At 36.7% G+C, this 20,285-nt stretch overlaps 1 protein-coding gene across 39 annotated transcripts in view; it reads right to left on the bottom strand.

Annotated features, from left to right (window-relative positions):
- Positions 1-2,635: 2,635 nt before the first annotated feature.
- The window catches only part of SLMAP (sarcolemma associated protein), a 118,812-nt gene continuing 101,162 nt past the window's right edge, over positions 2,636-20,285 (bottom strand). For 16 of the 39 annotated variants that reach the window (XM_074313170.1, XM_019724164.2, XM_019724171.2 and 13 more), the window contains 7 exons: positions 19,553-19,675; positions 18,293-18,367; positions 15,738-16,058; positions 15,172-15,289; positions 12,011-12,182; positions 7,935-8,069; positions 2,636-4,522 (listed from right to left, as the gene is read on the bottom strand). In XM_074313170.1, coding sequence (XP_074169271.1) covers positions 4,430-4,522; positions 7,935-8,069; positions 12,011-12,182; positions 15,172-15,289; positions 15,738-16,058; positions 18,293-18,367; positions 19,553-19,675 — 1,037 coding nt within the window. In that variant the 3' untranslated portion in view covers positions 2,636-4,429. Of the gene's footprint in view, positions 4,523-5,899; positions 5,990-7,934; positions 8,070-12,010; positions 12,183-15,171; positions 15,290-15,737; positions 16,059-18,292; positions 18,368-19,552; positions 19,676-20,285 lie in introns of all 39 variants that reach the window. The other 23 variants (XM_019724167.2, XM_074313152.1, XM_019724172.2 and 20 more) reach the window with 3 other exon arrangements.

Genomic DNA, 20,285 nt, shown 5'->3' with positions numbered 1-20,285 from the left:
ACTTGACCGTACCATAATGCTCAGCTTCCTTGTCTGCATTTTCCCCCTCTACACCAAAAGCTCTATGAGGAGAGGGGCTGAGTATTGCCAGGACCGGGCACAGCGCCTCATATTAGACACTCAGTACATATTTGCTAAATGAATGGATATAAAACCATCGAAGCCTGGAGACACAATGTGGAGGAGCAAAAAAAATCATCACCTTAATTCTCACCTTTATAACTACTATTCTGACTCTGAGGCAAGAATTCCCTGGGTTTTCTCCCTGACAGGCAAAAAGGTGAGGAAGGATTGCTAAGACCTCCTCCAGCATTCTATGTACATGTCTACACAGCATGTTGAAAATTATGAGACTGATTTTCGAAGGAACACAGGACAATTCTCAGTGCAAATGAACATTAACCCCTTTAAATGGAGGCAGTTTGACAAATTACTTACTCATTCATTTCTGAATATGGAAATCAATTCGGAATCAGCAGAATTCTTGTTTCTAACTCAAAGAAAATCAAATAGCTTTTTAAAACCTTACAAAAGCAAAACATATTTACTACTAAAAGTAAATCAGAAATCATAAAAGGAGAAAAGAACTGACCTACAATCATACAGACAGAAGCACTCACGTAGCCTGGGTATAAATCTTTTGAGTCCTCCTGCTATACACCTATCCTGTATGTCTACATTATTTCTTTATAAAGCCAGGGTTATTCTATACTGGCAATTTCTTTCTTTTACTTAATACAGTATGAATATCTTCCCACATACGTTGCAAGCAAGGAATGGCAATACTAATTCATTTAATTTAATATTAATTTATTTAATCAATGACCCACTACTGGATATTAAAGTTGTTATAGCATTACCAAAAAAAAAAAGAAAAAAAAAAAACTACACTAAATGGCTGTGGGGGCGGAGCCCCAGAGAGTAGTTTCCAGGCTCTCGGCCTCACATAGACAGGTGCTGGCTCAGGTAGTAAATGGCCAACTGTGATTGCATGGCCATCAGCTGTGGCTAGTTGGCCGTCAGCTGTAACCAGTGAGCCATTGGCCACAATATAACTGCTGTGGCTACGCTAGAGAGGAGGGAGAGAGAGGAAAGAGAGAAAGAATGGGGGCTAGCAAGTGTGGATGGCGGTTTGCGGACAGTGTGGATCCAGCCTCCAGTGAGAGTATAGTGCCGCCAGAGAGAATATAGTGGTATGACTCCCCTACCTATGGCTCCGTGGGTGTTCCTTTTTGGCCTCACCATATCCTGCGTTCTTGTATGGGGAGTGGGAGCAGAGACCCCGCCGGACGCCCTGCACGACAAATGGCACAGCGAGCAGGGTCTCCCGCATGACAATGGCCTACTAATAGTTAAAATTTTGTGCATACAATTAGGTTCTCAGAATAAATTTCCAGAAGTGAATTTTTTGGAGCAAGGCTTGCACATTTTTAACACAGTTGATTTGTATGTAGTTTTTTTCTCTTTGGTAGCAGACTTCCAGCCTTTTGAGAGTAGATATAATCACTGGAATCAGTCAAAAGTCACTGGGGTTAAGTTTGGTGATTGAAGTGAGAGATCAAGCTAGGCAATACTATTTTTGGTTGAAAGCCTCTGACTATTCAGCAACGTGACTGGTTTCACATGCAGCTCAAAGTAGCTCTGACTTGGCAGCTACAAGAGGCATCCCAATTTGTTGCAGGCAATTGGCTCATTATCAAACTAGGCATATTACTTCCCAAAGACACAGCAGAGCTAGGTGAAGATGCTTTCTTAGGATTCATTACTTTGCAGTTATAGCTCATTCACACACGTAGAAAGTTTTAACATTTGAATCAATTCATTTTAAGTAGCTGTAATGGTTTGCCTAACTTAAATATTTGCAGTGCTTTTTTTTCCTAGTATGACATTCTCATTACTACTTATTTGCCACTTGCGTAACAATTCACATCCATTCTTTTTAATTTTCATACCACCACTAACAATATAGATATTATTCTCTCCATTTTATAAATGAGGAAATGGAGACTCAGAGAAGATGAATGATTTGCCTAAGGCAACACAGCTGAAAAAAGGCAGAGCCAGGAGCCAGTTCGGTTCTGTTTAGCTTCAAATGCCACGTTCTTTTCATTTTCTGACCCAGTCATGTAGCGCCTTTGAGTAATTCTTAAATGTATCATTATAGGGTTGTTCAATTCTTAAATGCTATGGTTAAAATTTCTTAATGACTCTATCACTAGCAGCGAATAATCCTACTCTTTATTTAACCTGGAAGTGAACTGAACAAAACTGGAGGTATTGCTTATGAATAGGCTCATTTATATTCTTAAGAAAAACTGGCAGTAACTACAAAAACTCATTTATTCAATTTGAATAAAGTAAATATTGATACTAGACTTTACATTTAAAGAGACTTGTCTGGCAAGTGAGTCATGTTTTAACAATAACCATAGTAAAAGGGAAAAAAAATTAGAGCAGTAAGTTAAATAAGAGGCTAATAAAACCTGGAGGAAACAGCTCAGTGTTTTCTTTTAAACCCTGAAGAACACCAAACATATATTATGTTGCATAAAGAGTCATTTCAAGAAAAGACTTATTAACAATGCAATAGTAGATCAGCACTAAGAATTTCAATGATATCCAACTCAAAAATGCATAGGGAGAGTAAAGTTATTTTATTAAATCATGCACATCACGTGTGTTAGTGCAAATAGTTTAATCTGTACTCCAGAAATTCTATTGTACTTTATATCTTTACAAAATAGATTTAAAACAATTATTTACTTTAAAAAATGTAATTCTGAAGTTAAGCATTTCAGAACAATATTTGCAATAACCTATATACAAGAGGTACTGGGTACCACTGGCATATTAGCATTCTGTGGTGGAGTGGCTTCCTGCAACAGAAAATGATGAAATGAACTATATGACAGTATTTTCTACAAGTCATTTGTGACTAATTCCTCCATAAATCTAGTGATCCTCCCAACAGCAAATCCCAAATAGCTTAAAATATAACCTTTAAAGTACAAACAATGACTGCCATACATCACAAGGCAAATTAGATCCTGAAGTTCTATTTCAATATTTGGCTAGGACAGTGGATTGCCACAGAATATTCAAGCCAATTCACTGACATTCCCTCCAGGCTTCACTGACTGAAAAATTTAACTATGTGATACTTTAGGATATTCTATGATCTAAATAAACTTTATGGACATAACTGGTGCCACATAAAACCATAGCTAAACTTTCACTTCTGTGGTTTAAATTTATAACATCAAGCAGTGTTTAGGTGCTTCACTGTGCATGGAACACTATTAATGTTGGGAATAGTGCTTCTCATTAACAGAATGTCCCAATTAACAACAATAAAAAGAAAATAACCATTTGCATATCCAATCAGGAAATCTGTTGGTAGGTAACAACAGTTTACCTCAAATATGAATTAGCTTTGAAATATTATAACCAAATTAAGTCAGTAAAAGCTTATCTAAAGAGATATTAATTCTTTCTTCAATTACACATGCTTGGAGGAAGAGGTGATAGAAAAAAAAATCATGCTTCCTAAAATGCTGTATATGAAAGTAACTTGGCTTTTAAAGAAAATATCTCTTTAAATAGATTGAGGTTTAATAAATTACATTCCAATTGACTCAACAGTTTGGTTTACTGCACTGAAATTATATAATTACTGTTTTTGCTGCCAGAAATACTTCAGTTTGCTCAAGAAAATACACACTCTCATGGAAAGTTTTTCAAAGTTGATGTCCTCCACATCAAGTCACATTAAGGCTGAACAAGCGTGCACATATGCCCCAAATTATCACTAGAACACAATATTTTCCAAGTGGATTATTTCTCCTTAAAAAAAAAAAAAAAAAAAAAAAAAAATCCACGCAAAGTGTTGTCTCTAAGTCTTGTTCCCAATAGCTCAGTGGTTTTATAACAAGTAAAAATGGCGTAAATATGTAAAAAATATATATATATGTGTATATATTCCAAACTGATAGGCACTGAGCACACAGGGCCTCTCTTCCCATGTACGTATTGGCTGTTTGGTTTGGGTCGTTATCGAATCAGGAAAATGAATTATCTGGCCATTAGAATTCAGAATAAAATACCCATAAATTTAATGTTATAAATAATTTGGTGTACCAAGAAGCCTACTTTAGGCCACCATAATATTCAGAGTCTCAACATACTAATTAAAAAATTACATGAAAAATTGCAAGCAAATTATTGCTCACAGAAGAATAAAGTCACAATTTTATATCCTCTTTATAGACAGATACATTTTATATAATTTAAAGCAATGACCCTATAGCTGTATTCTTGCACTTCTGCTGTTTTAAGAGGTAAAAAAGAAGAAAATGGTTCTGTTTGTCCCCAGCATGAGTGTGATGCCAGCTTCTAGAGGGAGGACGGTGTACGGACTCAAGAAACGCTCTCACGGAGAAGCTCTGGCCAGACCTGGCACATACAGCACGATGGCTGTCACTGCAACCAGGGCAGCCAACATGGGCATCCAGGGCCAGGGTTTCTGTGTGGAAAGAAACCAAGAGTCAATATCACATTCTCCCCTCTCTTTTCATACCTATTAACCCCTTGGGTTCCAGAGTCCTGAATACTTAGAATATTAGAAAAACCTTATCTTTGCATAAGAATAAATTAAAAAAAGAAAGAAAGAAAGGTCAGGGAGTGCAGGTTGAGGAGCCATAACAGTGGGAACTCTTAGAGGATCATTGTGTGGAAGCCTGATACATCTCAGGAGTCTTGGGCAGTTTTCAATTTTGTTACAGTTGAAACCTAATCGTGACTTCTAAGAAATGCTCTGGGCTCAGCCTGCTATATTTATTCCGGTACTTATATATTACAGCGAACTGATGTACACAGATGCCTGGAATATGTTTCTGCCGAAAATGTTTATTTCTTGATAAAAACCAGACTCACATGGTAAAAGTAGTTTTATACAAAGGGCTGGTGGGTAAGGCGACAGGAAAAAAAAAGGTCTAAGCTTTGTTCCTCTAATTTGAAACCACATAAGACAAAATCAGATGGGGTTCAAGATGGGGAAATGCTATTTAGGGACTCTGCCTATTTGATACTTTGGTTAAGACCATGTCCAGTGTAATAATGTCACGTGATCATCTCACATGATCTACCAATGTGCATGTCTGTTGGAGGCAAGCATGGGCGGGTTATTCTCCGTTAATTTTCAGTGGGCTTCGTATATCAACTTGCTTTGGTTGATAGCTTTATTTTCACCAATGTTCTTAGAATCTTATTGAGAAAGTTGGCTTTTAATGAAATATTCTAATGTTGCAGATCAGGGCTCTGGAAAGATATGGGACAGGTTTACTCTCATAAGTAAATGCACATTGGGGTTGAGATTGTGAGCCAATGGTCCATTATGCTAACCTCATCCTTGATCATCTTCACAGCCATAGTGTAAACAGAGGCAAAGGGCTGAAACAAAGAAACTCTACACTATGGAAAAGAAGAGGGAAAGGGCTGCAAGGGGCGAGAAAGCTGGCTGAAAACTTCAAAGAGGCAAACTCTTCATTTCTCATTCAAATTTGATTAAAAATGTAATTGGGATGGGGGTACTAACATTGCGGAAATTTACAGTTTACTCCAGTTTGCTAGAGGCAAAGACTCAGTTAAAGGCAGAATATCAACAACTGGTTAGGGTGGAATTAATTTAAGGTTAGCATTATTACAAAGGAAACAAGACAAAATGTTATGTGATTAGTTCACTGTTCAGTTCATTCCGGTGACACAATACACGGCATACTAAATGAAGGGTTTGCTTCAGGTAACAAAATACCTGTGTGGTTTTGCCATGCACTATATTACAAATATGGCACAAACAGGTGACGGGGACAAACAGACAAGGACTCAACAGTAGTGCTTGTACCTTTCTCTACCACAATGGACCGAAACACCAAAACAGGAAAGCCAGGAATAGGCCGATGAATACGGCTGGGACGGGTTGTACTATGGAAGGCTAAAGAAGGGAAGGGATATTAAAATCATTTTATGCTATAAAAAAATCAGATAAGATGATTTAGACCCCAGGAGGGTAGGGGGAAGGGTAGGAAGACTAAGGTGATAGAAATAATAGCACTCAGGTTTTGCACTGATTCAAACATTTTTAAAGACATCTAATACAATCCAGAATGGACTGTGGCATGTAAAGTGGCAGGCTACCTGGTTAAAAGGAACAGCTGGAGGCAACGGGCAATGTGGGTATCCCTAACATCCTAATGAAATGTAGCAGGCTAAAACTGAGCAATGGCAACACCGCAGTAAGTGATGCTCTGCTTGACAGTACATTATTTTTGTTTCATACTTGGAATCCATTATTTGACAATGAGTACATTGGAAACGGTTAAAGTTTATTTTATCGCTCCATCAAAACCTTTTTGTAAAAACCAAAGCTCTTTTGCCTGAGGTGGTATTGCTTTCAAGCTTAAAAATAAATGCCCTATGATGTGTGCTTCCTAAACCAAACAAGAGATCTGACACAATGTATGATAAACATTTGGTATATGAATACAGGCAGCTAAGTTTCAGGGCTTTCAGTTATATTACCAGAATACAATCAATTTTTAAAATTAGAAGGGAATTACCACAATGAGTGTTAATACAGAGTAATATTTTAGTACCACAAGTCCAATATCATGAAAAAAGGAAATTCACCCTTAAGGTAAATTATTTGTGCAATTATAAATAATAGCAAGGTTACTATTGACAGGTTCTAAATAGTACAGGGGGATCCATTCTGATTATGCTAGATGTCTTCATAGGTTAATTTAGTAGAAGATGGACTGAAATTCCATTCTCAGAGGGATATGAATTAACATAAAAGAGAGAAGTACCCAAACCATAAGATCTGATTTCAGAAGAGTTCTGTAATCCACATTTTCAAAATAAATTCAATCGATTTTTGCTTAGCATAAAGCCTCCAGACCCAATTCATCAACTTCTAAAGGGATTCCAACTAAGCAACAAGCCTTTATTTTCTAAAAAACTAAGACTTTCTTTAGCAAAGGACAGTTGGACACAACTCATGAGCGTTCTGTGATGGCCATGCAACATCACTCTTTTGTATTGGTGCTGCGAGTTAAGGAGAGTGCCTTCCTCTGTAGGAAATGTGTACTCATGTCCACTGCAGTGTCCAAGCCATGACAAGGGTTTGAAATAAGTCAGAGCACAACCAACCACAGTGAACATCATCCATCAGTTAGGGCCCACAAAGGCAATGATCACCAAAACATGTAACACAACACTTATTTAGTAGAACAGCTTTTTAAAGACCATCTGCCTTCTAGCAAATGAGCAATGAATTATTATTTAACTTAATTTATACCAAGATGTTCCAACTTCACACACACACACACACACACACACACACACACACCTACACACCCCTACAGAAACTTACCAAAAATTTCCTAACATTTATGTGAGTCCAAAAAGGCAGTTTTTTAGGAATGTGCCTTAGTAAGAACCATAAACTGAAAACCATTTTTGGATACAGCCAAATGCTAAGGAGTCAACATGAACTATTCTTTCTTAGGTGGGTCTCTGATGGCACAGTGCTTCATTTCCCAGCAAGGGAAAAACAAAAGCCAGATGATGGTTTAGTGACAGACCTTCAGATTCATCTGAGAAAAGCTGACAGTTCTTAGGTAATCATTTTCTTGCAAACAAGGCTCTTCCTTCAGATAGTCCTTAGGCTCTTCAAGGGGTTCAGGCTAAAGGGGCAAATTCTTACTAAAAAGTTTGACAGCACAATGACTCCATCACGGCATTTCATAATGAAAAGTTTAGTTCATGTGTATTACAGGCCTTAGTTTCTCAAATCAGTAATAAAATCCTCTGAAAATCACTTTTAGGGGTGTCACCTGCCTCTCAATCAAAGCTAAGTCACGTTTGCAAAGACTTACATTATTTCCTTTCTCTTGGAGCAGCTGCAGGTTGTCTTTACATTGTTTGAGCTCATCTGTGATTGATTGTTTTTCCTGCTCAGTCATTTCAAACTTCAACTTCAGTTCTGAGAGTACAGTCTGTGTCTTTTCATACTAAAGGCAAAGAAAAAAGAGTGTGCAGACTCAACTTAAAATGAGTATGAAGTTATGGTTCTAGTTAGGCTTATATACCAGCCCCTATTTTAGTCACCTGTAACACCAAAGCCAAGCCTTTTTGTTTTAAGGAGGATAAGAATCATTTGCACTAATAATAAATCTTCAATGTTAACTTGATTCTATGTAAGAATTTTCTGGCCCTGGAGTTAAAAAAAAATTAAGAGAAGTCACCATTGTGTCATCTGTTTCTAATATAAAGGATCACTTTTTCCATTAAGTGAGTTAGAGGAGAAAAGTAAAATTTCAAACTGAGCAAAAGAAAGCAGTGAAGAAAAACTCCATAGCTTAATTAAATGGCAAGGTCAGGAAGCATGAGTTTATATCCTGGTAAGCAATGTCAGCCAAGCTATTTTCGTCTTAAAGTAAGAGGTATTAATTCCCAGTAGGTCTGCCTTTATCCAGCACCACAGGGTATTAAAGTGTTCTGGATAAGTGAATTTCTAGGCAAATGAAGCAAAGAAATGTGTCTGAGGTAACAACCACTAGGATTGGGGTCACTTTTTTCTCTCTCTGCTTAAACTTATGAGCATCAATTAAAAGGAGTTTTAAAAGTCTGTTTCTGACAGACCTTTTTCTCTAGTGAAACAGCTACTTCCTGCTCTGGAAAACAGTTCACTGTATATAATTTCACTTTCAGAGGTAGGAGCTATCCCTTGAACACAGGTGAGTTCAGTGCGAAAGAGCACGGCCTGCCCCTCCTAAACGCTACTGGAGGCAGGGCTTCTAGACTGGCTCTCCTTCTAGACATCGCGTCTCACGTGCAAGCTCGGCTCCCAGTCAAAGAGCAAACACTGTTCGGTAGCTGGCCGTGCCTTTGTCTCGGCCTCCGCTGCCCCACTCTGCCATCTCTGAAGGTTTCAGAAGGAAGAAAGACAAGGGCTGAGTATAAAATAAATATAACATGGGTCTGGCACACCAGAAAGGTTTCTCCTCTTTCCTAAATACAGCCCATGAGACTGGAAGGTCTGTCTCCAGTTCTTTTCTGCCTGGATCCTACAAATTCCTCAATAAAGGATACCTTTATACGGTGCTTCTGAATGATGCAAACACCTAGGCAGGCTTAATTAGGAACTTAGATGCACTCCAAAGGTATTACTAAGAAGGATGCAAATGTATAAAAACATTAGTCAGAAGAGGTGGGGGCAGTGGGATAAGGGTCAGCAGAGAGCTCACCAGCAAGCAGAAAAAGGTATGGATGGGCGCCGAGAGATTACCTCCCTTCTGTGAAAGGCGCTCCCTGTTACCTATAAACGTTTCCAGGACAAGTCCAGGTAGTATGCCAGAGAATGAACTAAGGGGTAAGACTCATGGACTTTATGAGAACTTTTCGGTGGGGTCTGTGACTTCCTTCCAGAAGCAGAAGGTCACGGGCGGGCTACCACGGCAAATTCGGTGTATCCAGACTACTAGTCTCTGCCCCTAAGAACATAATCAATTCTCAATGATCTGATTCTTAACAGTGACTAATAAAGAGTAAGTAAAAAGTTCCTTGCTGACCTAAATTTTCCCTTACTTTTCCTTTCCACCTTCTCACATCCAGCCTGCCCTTTACATCAAAGCACTTAATCACTTCTCCCTTCCAGGAGCTGTGAAGCAGAATGACAGGAAGCAGCTCAGTCAGGAAGCTCCGGCTGTTTACCTTCAGCATGTGAGTGAGGTGGGAAGACCTCTGGCCTCATGCAAGCTGGTGAAGCCAAACAACTCTCCTGAGTCAGTCTTTGCAGGGGACTTATGTGTTCAATGTATTATGAATTCTTAAATTATAGACATTGCTACTAAATTAAAATATACAGATGTTTTCATAAGTCATATAAAGATAATACTATACCATTCTTTTTCTCTTACTACTGAGGATTAAAATTGACTGCTCTCATGTACTTTTCCTTTGTTAAATGTTCAAATAAAAGCTGCCATATATAAAAAATTTAATTGTTGGAACAAAGGTCACCTTTTGCAGTCTTAGTGTCACACTTCATTTGGATATCATTTTTGCTCTACCTTGCTTCTAACTTGGAGGTGAGAAACAAGCTCAGTTCTGATTAAAAGGGAAATACTACGCAATATTACCAACATCTTTGCTTTTTCTTCATAAAAATAATGATATCTGGGGTTGCTTATTAGCTTGTAATATTTTATCCTTTTACAGTCCTAAAGATACATAATTATTATACTGTGTACAGTAAGCATGATTCTATGAGAGAAAGGAGAACAAGGGAAATACTGAAAGGGAATATATGTGCATTAACAAATGTAGTAATTAATTTGCAGTGGATTACACAGATATATAAGAACCTCATTAAAGAACATTTTAGTTACAGACTAGCATCCAATAGTTGACATCAGGACAAACAGAAAGAGAAGCAATTTTACATTACAAAGGAGTGTGAAGACTACATATCATTTCACAATGGAAAACACTGAACAATAGAAAAGAACATATTGACAAGATCAGACATATTTTTAAATGTGCTGCATTTAATGCAATCCAAAGGCTATCAACAATTTAGATGCTGTGGCAACACACCACTGCCATTTGTGAAACAGTTAAAAAGCATCTCGCACTGATTGCTCAGTGACCAAAAACAGGCAAACAAATAATGCAACAAAACGGTTAATGCATTCATAGTAACATACAACAGAATCATCCTCCAACCACAGCATTCTTCCCAGATTTTGAAAGCATTATGGCATATGGACTGGAAGGACACAAAGTGCTTACAGTGTGAAATACTAGGATATTTACTTTGGCACAAAATTTGTGTTCCAACTAAATAAAATGAGATTTCTCCCAAAACACATATCCTTAGCAAGAGGATAAAAATGAACATATTACAAAATCAATATGGCCACATATAAATAAAGAATGTTACAGGTTTTTTTTGTTGTTTTTTTTTCTCTGTAGGAACAAACATGAAGACAGAAGAACAATAATCATTTCCAAGTTCAGGATACTACAAGGAAAGGAAAAAGTGCAAAGAAAAAATGCATTGATTAAACATATCTTCTAAAAACAATATTGGGAAAATTTGTTATTAAAGACAAAGAACAGTCTTCAGCTTCTTTCTGTTTATAACGAATCCTTCTTTCTGTTTATAGCAAGACTCTACAACTGGGGTGGGCCCTGACCAGGAGGTCAAGATGCATCATGAGCCTTCTCCATACCCAGAGCTGGTCGGGAGTCAATTCAGGGAGAAGTACAAGGCCAGCAGGACTGAACACAGCTCTTAGGGCCCTGCTGTCAACCTCAAGGCTTTGCTCAGGAAGAGGCTGGGTGGGGTCTCTGCTCTAAAGTCAACCCTCACCATTTTTAACATAATTTTTTTTAAAAAGCCACTAAGTTAAGGTTTTAAGCAAAATGACATGAAAAGGCAGCATGCATATTTGTGAAGAAAGGGGAAAAAGGATAGTGGGTGGGTGGGAAGAAAGTAAAAGATCATAGAACAAGTGTTTGGCTGGCCGTCTATGAGATTAATTTTAAGGAACTTTTCAGGCCAGTTTCACCTGAGGGGCGTAAAGAGCCTTATGGTGTGCCCTCAGTTTGCTCTCCCAGATAGTCTAAGTTAAATAAAATACTGTCTTTGAAAGAGAAACAATGAATTGCGTGATCTGGTACAAAGGACTTTTCATACAGGTTAACTAACTGGTAGAGAAAAATTTTTAACATAATTTTATATATTTATATTTTTGAGGCCAAACTCTACTGATGGATTCTCTATATATGGACCATGATATACTGCTAGAAATAACCAAGAAGAGATGCTCCAAGTATTAACTTTGTGACAGGTAATGTGACTTTATTTCTAACTAGCATGAATATCTGATTTGCTTTTGGCTTTAAGTCCAACCAATATTGGGCTCATAATGTCTTTTTGCTTTACCTCTTTCTGTACATCCTTTGCTTGGTTTTCAGCCTTACTGAGAAGGGTTTTTAAATCAGCTGAATCCCGAAGATGCTGTTCTTTCAAGGATCCCATTTGATTCTCAAGCTCTTTCCTAGTCATCTGAAGGATGCTGAGATCACTGGTAAGCTCTGAACTCTGCTTCTGAGAACTGTAAAATAAATATTGACAGTTATTCATGTAGACACTAGACACAGCAGGAAGTCCAATTCCTTATACATTTCACTAGGAGGGGTGCAGTGGATTTCAGAGGAAGAAAGGAAAGTGTAAAAAGAATAAGATATTTTCAGTAAATAAAAAGTGTTAAAACACCAAAAAATGTACGTTTAAAGCTCTGTCCTATTTTCAGATAGTCAAATATATGCAGAGGTTGAAATTTTAAAAACAGAAGGAGGAGGTGACTAATGTATATTTTGTTACATCACATTGTACTAACTGTATCATAAAGATTCAGGGTAGGTCTTCTACAGCATTGATAGAAGAATATATTACATTTCAGCATGTATTTCAACTATTTTCTTGTAAGTTTAAGTACTTGACAAATAGGATGGGGGACAGAAACCTAAAATTTAGAAGCCACTGCCAAATCAAGATAAACCTACTCAAATGAGAAGACACACCAAACTAGGGAAAAGCACGGGGCAAAAAACCAGGAGGTTGGGTTCTAGACCCCAGCTCGGCCCCTAGTTGTGGGATGTTCAGCAAGTCATATAACTGGTGTAACGTCATTCTCTGAGTCAGCTTTTCTTGAGCTCTTAGATCTGTGCCAGGCACCATGTTATACAGACACAAATAACACAAGGAGAGTCTCAGTGCCCCCCACTGTCAAACAAGAAGATTGAACTCAATTTCTGAGGCTGTTTTCTGCCGTAAAATTCTATGATTACTTTTATAACTTGATGGGAAAAAAACCCAAAAAACCCGATTTACACACTAGCAAAACAGCCTGATAGGCATAAATATAAATTCTTTGTTCCATTCCTTCTACCTCACAGATACAAAGAGCAAAAGACCTGTATAGCATAGCTGTGTTAAAGAATTTGGCTCCCATCTAAAACTGAAATAGCTGGAGGAGGATAAGTTTTCAAAATGACAGTTTTATGCCTCTCAGGATGAATCATAAGACTCAGACTCAGTATTGTAAGCAAGGTACTACACAGAATAAATCCCATTCCAATTGTATGCTTGGCAGTTTCTCAGGGGACAGGTCTGATGTTGGCAGGCCAATATAACTAGGAATTAAGTGCCAGGTAAGACCTTGTAAAGAAAGACTAGCTTCTAAATACCAGTGTGCTGGGGAGGTTTACCAAGTAAAATATGGAGAACCTCTAAACTAGAAAAGTTTAAGAAACAGGATTAATATGTCTTAAATAGTTTATGTGAGTTTAGGCAGACAACTTGACCAACAATCTATTAATATATTCCACCCTCTGGGACCTAATATTTTTAAACCTTATGCTTCTCACTCATAGGGAGTTTGTTGGCTTATTTTTCAACACTTAAACAAAATGTGAAGTAAAAAAATAACATTTAACAATCTGTCAGATTCCAATTAATCACATCTCAAAAATGAGGGACCAAGTCTGAATCTTTAAAATATCAGTACTTCCAAACTAAGAATAATTTAAAATAATCACCACTGGTAATCAGACATCGGTATTTCTTTCTTGTTAGAATACCAAACTAAATGGACTAAGATCCAAAAGTATTCCAAGTATGAAGAACGTGAGTGTCTACATCATCTTACACATACTTTATACCAAACAATTTGCCTAAATGTATTGTCACACAGAAGTTGGTACATTCATATTTTATATATAGTGTTGTGTGTGTGTGTGTGTGTGTGTGTGTATAGTCGTGCTTGGGCCCTATATTATGTCCTTTCTGTATCTTGGAATTGCTTGTACAAACTTTTGTATGTTATAAACAAACATTTGTTGTATTCTTTATTAATTATCTCTAAACATTAAAAATACACATTTGAAACCAATGTAACTTTACTAACAATTGCCACCCCAATAAAGAGTAATTGAAAAAAACACACTAATACACAAATATATGAAAAGACTATGTAAAGATATGACATTGGAAGAGAAAAAAGTGCTTTATAGATATTGATATTGAGAACACATGGTATGGTAAGAAGGACACTTAGAGAATAAATCACTACATCTTGTTCCTACAAATAGTTCTTGATTTTTTTAAATGTATAATCAACACTACACTTGTTTTTGTTTTTCTAAGCAGATAAAGAGGCTTACTATTTTCTGAGGTATCTAGTCCTTTCTTTATTGTTTTCTACAGGAACTGACCTTGACCAATGACTTTTTTGCTAACCTTAGTGCTGTTGAGGAGTGTAACAAGGTTAAAAAGAGAGCAATGACTCCCATTTTTGTTGTACTGGGGGGAGGGAGATGGATCAATAGTGGCTTCAATAATAAACATGTACTACTGTCATGTTCTGAAACAGTGCTTAGAAATACAGATCAAATTTTTAAGGAAGAAATTAATTTTAAACTATGAAGCAAATGTTGGTGGGAAAACAGGACTCTACTAAATTTGGTGAAATAAATCTGTTGCATCCATTGCCTTGCCTGTGAGGCACTGGATATTAGGAAGATTTAACTGGTTTTAGAGAATTCTTGATCTTATATATTATTCTTTATATAAATAACCCTGTTTGAAATTCAGAAGCTGAATCTGTATCTTCCAATAGTATAAATTCTTTATTATAATCATCTCCTGATAACACTGATTAAAAGAAAGGATCACTGGTATGAAAAGAAAAGGAAACTTGTATTTGGAATTTATTATTGTTTCATTTATAGGGCAAGTTCAATCACTAATTATAGATCTTTGCTATTTATTTGCTTAGGAATTTTTTTGGGGGAGGGAGCATTTAATGCATCTGTATTCCATGAGTACATCAAAAGGAAAGGACATGTATGATGATGGTGGTGGTAAAACTAGAAAAAAAAAAATGCTTAAGTATTCGTTTAACATGGTTAACCTACCAAATATCCAAAAAAGAGTCTGGCTGAACATTTTGCTTCAAAAAGATATTTAAGTACCAAAATTAAATTTAGATGAAAATTTAAGATAAAGAAATATTTTGAAGCTAAACAAGAGTTCTTGCATACTTGTGCAATTCTTTTTCTTGCCGCTGCAGTTCTGATGATAGCAAAACATTTTCCTTTTTTAGGGAACGGCATTCGGTTTCCAATACATTCCATTCCTTTCTCAACTTTTCTAGTTCACCTAAAAGAGTCCCAAAACATATTTGTTAACATAGGAACATCACTCCCATAATAATTCAGAGAATAAAGGGAAATATTTCAGAGAACACACTTTTTTCCCAGGTAAAAACATGTAGATTTTACATGGTTATTCTTAAATTCCTGTTACTTTGCATCTATACCTCAGGGAAGTTCCATCCACTTTAACTTTTGTAATCCCCCCCCCCAACTTCACTTCATAAGACAAATAATTTTTAATAGTATTGAAATAAAATGTAAAAGTATAAAAAAATTTTAGTTTACTATAAAACTTGCAGACCTGAAGAATGTTTATAGCCCCAATATAAGAGCACTGCTTTACACAACCAGTTGCTATCAAAGAGAAATATAGCCCGAGTGGTTATTTTGTGCAAGTTATAAAGTTATCATTGCTAAGAGTTCAGGGCTTTATGTAAACTACACTTATCCACCTTGTAGCCGCGTTGCTTCCTCTCTCTGCTGGTCCTCACACTGTTGACATCGAAGCTGAAAACTGTTTTGGAGACTCGTGATTTCTTTCTCATATTCAGATGCTGCTTTCCGCCACCGCTCAAGCTCAGCTCGCACCTTCTTAAGCTCTTCTTGTAAAGAAGTAATGTCAGTGTCCCTCTCAGAGGCAGCCTTTGCTGCTGCTTGATGAAGCAGCAGAATTTCATCTCGGGCACTAAGCAATTCATCTCGAGTGCTTGTGATTTCACTGTCCTTCTCTTCCCGGAGATTCTCAATATTGATGTGTAACCTCTGCAGTTGGGCTACAAAAGTATATTTAGCCATCATTTCCTTAATCCATAGTAATTAGGAATAAAAGAACAGCCTATTTGGGGCTGTCAGAGCTGTTTGTTGCTTTTGATTAACTGTACAAGCAACCTATGTTTAATGCAGAAAATGTCAAAATACAGAAACACAAAGAGAAAAAAACCAAAGTGATCTTTATTTCCCCCACATGGAGAATATTGCCTTTAACATTTGGTGCTTATTCTTCTAGATATTGTCTATGCATTTATACACATATAAGAACAACAAGAGGGAGGGATGATAATATATGTAGTAATTCTCTATCCTGCTGGTAATGAACTTCTTTTCATGACAAAACAATCATCACGCTGTAGCATGTTTTGACCAATCCTTTATTTTAGACATTGCAGGCTGTTTAGTTTTTAATTACTATAGACAATATTGCTTCTGAATGATTTTTTTCTTAGGGTGAATTCCTAGACATAGACTGCTTGGTCAAATGGTAAGCATTAGAAAAACCTTTGATGTTCCTGATTCAATTTTCTGTTCAAATATCAATTCCTATTTTTTTAGTATACGTGCTGCCGAAGCGAGCACCAAATATCAGTTCTTTAAAGAGGCCTTCTGTGATGACTCATCTAAAAACAGCTCTCTGTCATTCTCTAACCCTTTACTTTGCCCTTATTGGACGTCACATTATACATTTATGTGTTTGCTGTTTGTCTTTTACACTAGACTGTACATCTCATGTGTGCTCTATCCCAAGTACTAGCAAAGTAAACAATCAAGAATTATTGGTTGAATAAAGCTAATGAATACTGCCTAATCAAAGAGGTACATTTTTAAAAGATCTGGTCTTATGTCCTCATGGTCAAACTGAAAATAACCTGTATAAAATCATATTTGGTTCAGAGCTAGAATACTAGTCTTGGTTACCATAACACAAGTAAATCATAGATAGAAAAAGTTCCTCAAGTAGAAGAAAAGAATAATTAAAATAATTAAGAGAATTAAGGCCAGGAGAGAGGGGGGAGGTGGCTCTATAAACATTAAATATTAGGCCTTATAAGTTTGTAGGAAGTATTGAGAGGTAACAAGTTGAAAATCTGAAAAGATACAATGCTAACACAACCATGGATTTGTGGCTAAAGTCCTGAAATACACATGCTGGCACTAGGGGGCACTCAATGATGCCCAGGTAAGACAGCTTTAAGACGAAAAGCAGCACACGGTCCGAGAACCTGCCCATACATAGTATAGGATGGAAATATAGTTTCAAATCAGATTTATGGAAGCTCATAGATAATGGAATTAAGCTACAATAACACTTTAAAGAGTTTTCAAATTAAAAAGACATACAACTTACCCCAGAAATTCTAATTTGACCATAAAAATTTTTTTTAAATTAAATAACTCAAATGTCCCACTCAAAAATAAGAAAAGAAAACCCAAAGAGACTGGTTTTTCTCTGGGATATTTCAGGGCAAATACCATAGGCCTCATACAATGAATCCCCATTTCTTTTGAAATGAGATTACTTGTCCATTTAATTTCTTCTCATCTCTCAGAATAAATTTTTAAAATAACATTGGTTCCTTCTTTGACAATGAAGGAGAATTAAATTTATTTTAGGAATTTTATAATGGCGTAGAAAAGAAAGACCTCTCTTGGGGTACCTCATAATTCCAGCCTCACAGGACTAGGAGCTCTGGTTCCAAGAAAACCCTTGACAGGCAGGGGTCTTTCTGGCCATTTCTGTAGTGACCCTTGTGATAGCCCACAAAGAGATAGCGAAACAGTGGGTATAAAGAGCAGCCTTTCCTGGTGAAGGCAGTTCAGGGGCCATTATTCTATTCCCTGGGGCATATAATTTTTGTAGCAGTGCCATGTGTGTTATGAGCATTAGAAATAATGCCACTAACAAGCTAAAAGTGCTGATGCACACAGCAACTCAAGTTGATCTGCTGTCTGAAGGCCCGCTCTGTACTAAGTCACTACATAATCCAGAAAGTGACAGTCTTACCAAATCCGTATCTTCAGCCTTTCAAATGTCTATTACTGGAGTATGGGAAAATCTTCCCTTGTATCCTCTTAAAAAAATAAAAAGCTCACCCTGTTATAGTCTCAGAATCTAGGGAAGACCGAAAGCTATGAAAAATGGGAACCCTCTGCACACTTATTTTTCATTCCTTTTGAATCACTAAAAACAAGCAAATAATAATAACCTCAAATACCCTGGAGTGTTTCATACCTTGAAGAACCTGTATTTGTTTAGTGGATTCCTCAACTTGATTTCGATAGGCTTTTCTTTCTTCTTCCAATAGAGCTAAAAGTAAAACACAGTATATCTAATTCTGTGAGTTAATGAAAGTATTCAGAATTGAGCAGCTGGAAATTGCTAAAACATTCTCTCCTAAGGTTTACTGAAGGAAACAAAAGTTAGGCAGTAAGTATTACCAGTATTAGCAGTTAGATAGCTTCAAGATTTTAAGAGCACAAAACAGTAGTAAGTAATAAATCTATTCAACTGAGTAGTGAAGTTTTCTAGACCTTTTATCACCAAGATAATACATGCTATTCTTCACAGGACAAGCAATCTTGATAGTTGTTAATCAGCATTTTGAGCTTAAACTTAAAAAACTTAAAACCCTCATGTTTACTACCAAGCACATAGTAAGTACTAACTTAGGAACTGCGGTTCACTAAATACTTTTTCATTATAATGAAATAAATTAGCCTGGACCCTCCAAAAAGTTCAAGTTAAGTGAAGACCAATTCTAATTTCCTTAAGAAGCAGAACAGGAAGGAGGCCGTAACAGGAAGTTCTCAGTGCCCGCTGAGCATTTTCCTCCTGGTCAGGAAGGCCATCTTAGGGAACATGAGGGTTCCACAGGCCATTCACTTTCTCCTCATTCTAGGACTTTCGAAAGGACTACAATTACCTGGTTCAACTGCAACCAGGTAGCTACTATGAATAATACAGAAAATGTAAGCTCCAGGGAATGGCACAGACTCCACTGGCCTACGACATTAGATAAGTGAGCTATTGAAAAGAAATGGATGGGACATTAGACGGTTTGACACCTTAACCAAGCCCGATTCCTCCCATTTACTGATGAATACACTATAAAGTCACAGGGAATACATATTTTCCTTATCTCATGACAGGTAGCTAACATTAGGTGTAACTCAAACTTTGGAATTTATATACATTAGGATTTTTTCCTTTTCTTCTTAACATGTAATTAACTATTAAGATCTTTCATTGGTCCATGTCTTTCTTGATCTTCACATCAACAACGTAAAGGAAGTAGAGCAACTGAACTCTCCCCACTTTACTGATCTGAAATATAAATTCAGAGAGGTTAAGTGAATGTCCCAAGATAACATATCTAAGAGAGGTGTGGACCTGGAACAAGATTCTGTGCCTCTGGACACCAAGCTTGGGGCCATTCAGTTATGTCATGTTGCCTCCACATCCCCTAAAGAATCAAAGTAATCTTGATCTCACCTTGAAGTTCAAAGCATTTTTGTTTACTTGCTCTAGCTAGCTCCTGGGCTTCAACCAATTCCTTTCGAAGATGCTGAATTTCTTGTTTTGCCTCAATTTCTGACTGTGCACCCTGCAAGTCATCTGACAAAAACATGTTTGTTTTAAAAGCAAGAGTTAGTATCACACTATAATCTCTACAACCAAAGGTTAGCAGTCTCTTGCACCTTTAGACATGCATAAACAACATAGCACAACTGAGTTATATGACATTTGGAAGCAACTTATATTAAACATTTTAGTTCTTTTACCCTGGAGAAAGAACACAAGTACATTTAAATATATATTAGTAATTCATGGCATGGTACTATAAAATATATATTAACATAGACTAAAATGATATATTTCACTCATGTAGAGCTTATGTAAGGCTTGAAATTCAGTTAAGACAGGCATCATGCTATCCTTTATCAATTTAGAAATTTGTTGATAACAAGTCAGAAAAATTTCACTTGGAAGTTCACTGGAAATAGAAAAACAGAAACAAACTGTTCTTGAAGAAAAGGTAATTGAACATAATTTTCCCAGCTGTGGAATACAAAATAAAAACTAGGCTGTAAGCTGCATCGTTCTCACTTTGTCATCACTGTTTCCCCAACACTACACACGTAACAAATATTTGCTGAATTATTAAATGATGAAACTTAAATGGTTTTATAGAAATAAATTAGATCCAGCATTACATCTCAAATAT

The sequence above is a fragment of the Rhinolophus sinicus genome, linkage group LG10, assembly GCF_036562045.2.
Source record: "Rhinolophus sinicus isolate RSC01 linkage group LG10, ASM3656204v1, whole genome shotgun sequence".
Classification (NCBI taxonomy): Eukaryota; Metazoa; Chordata; class Mammalia; order Chiroptera; family Rhinolophidae; genus Rhinolophus; species Rhinolophus sinicus.
Note: the sequence above shows the minus strand (reverse complement) of the source record. Positions and strands in the feature narration are given on the sequence as shown.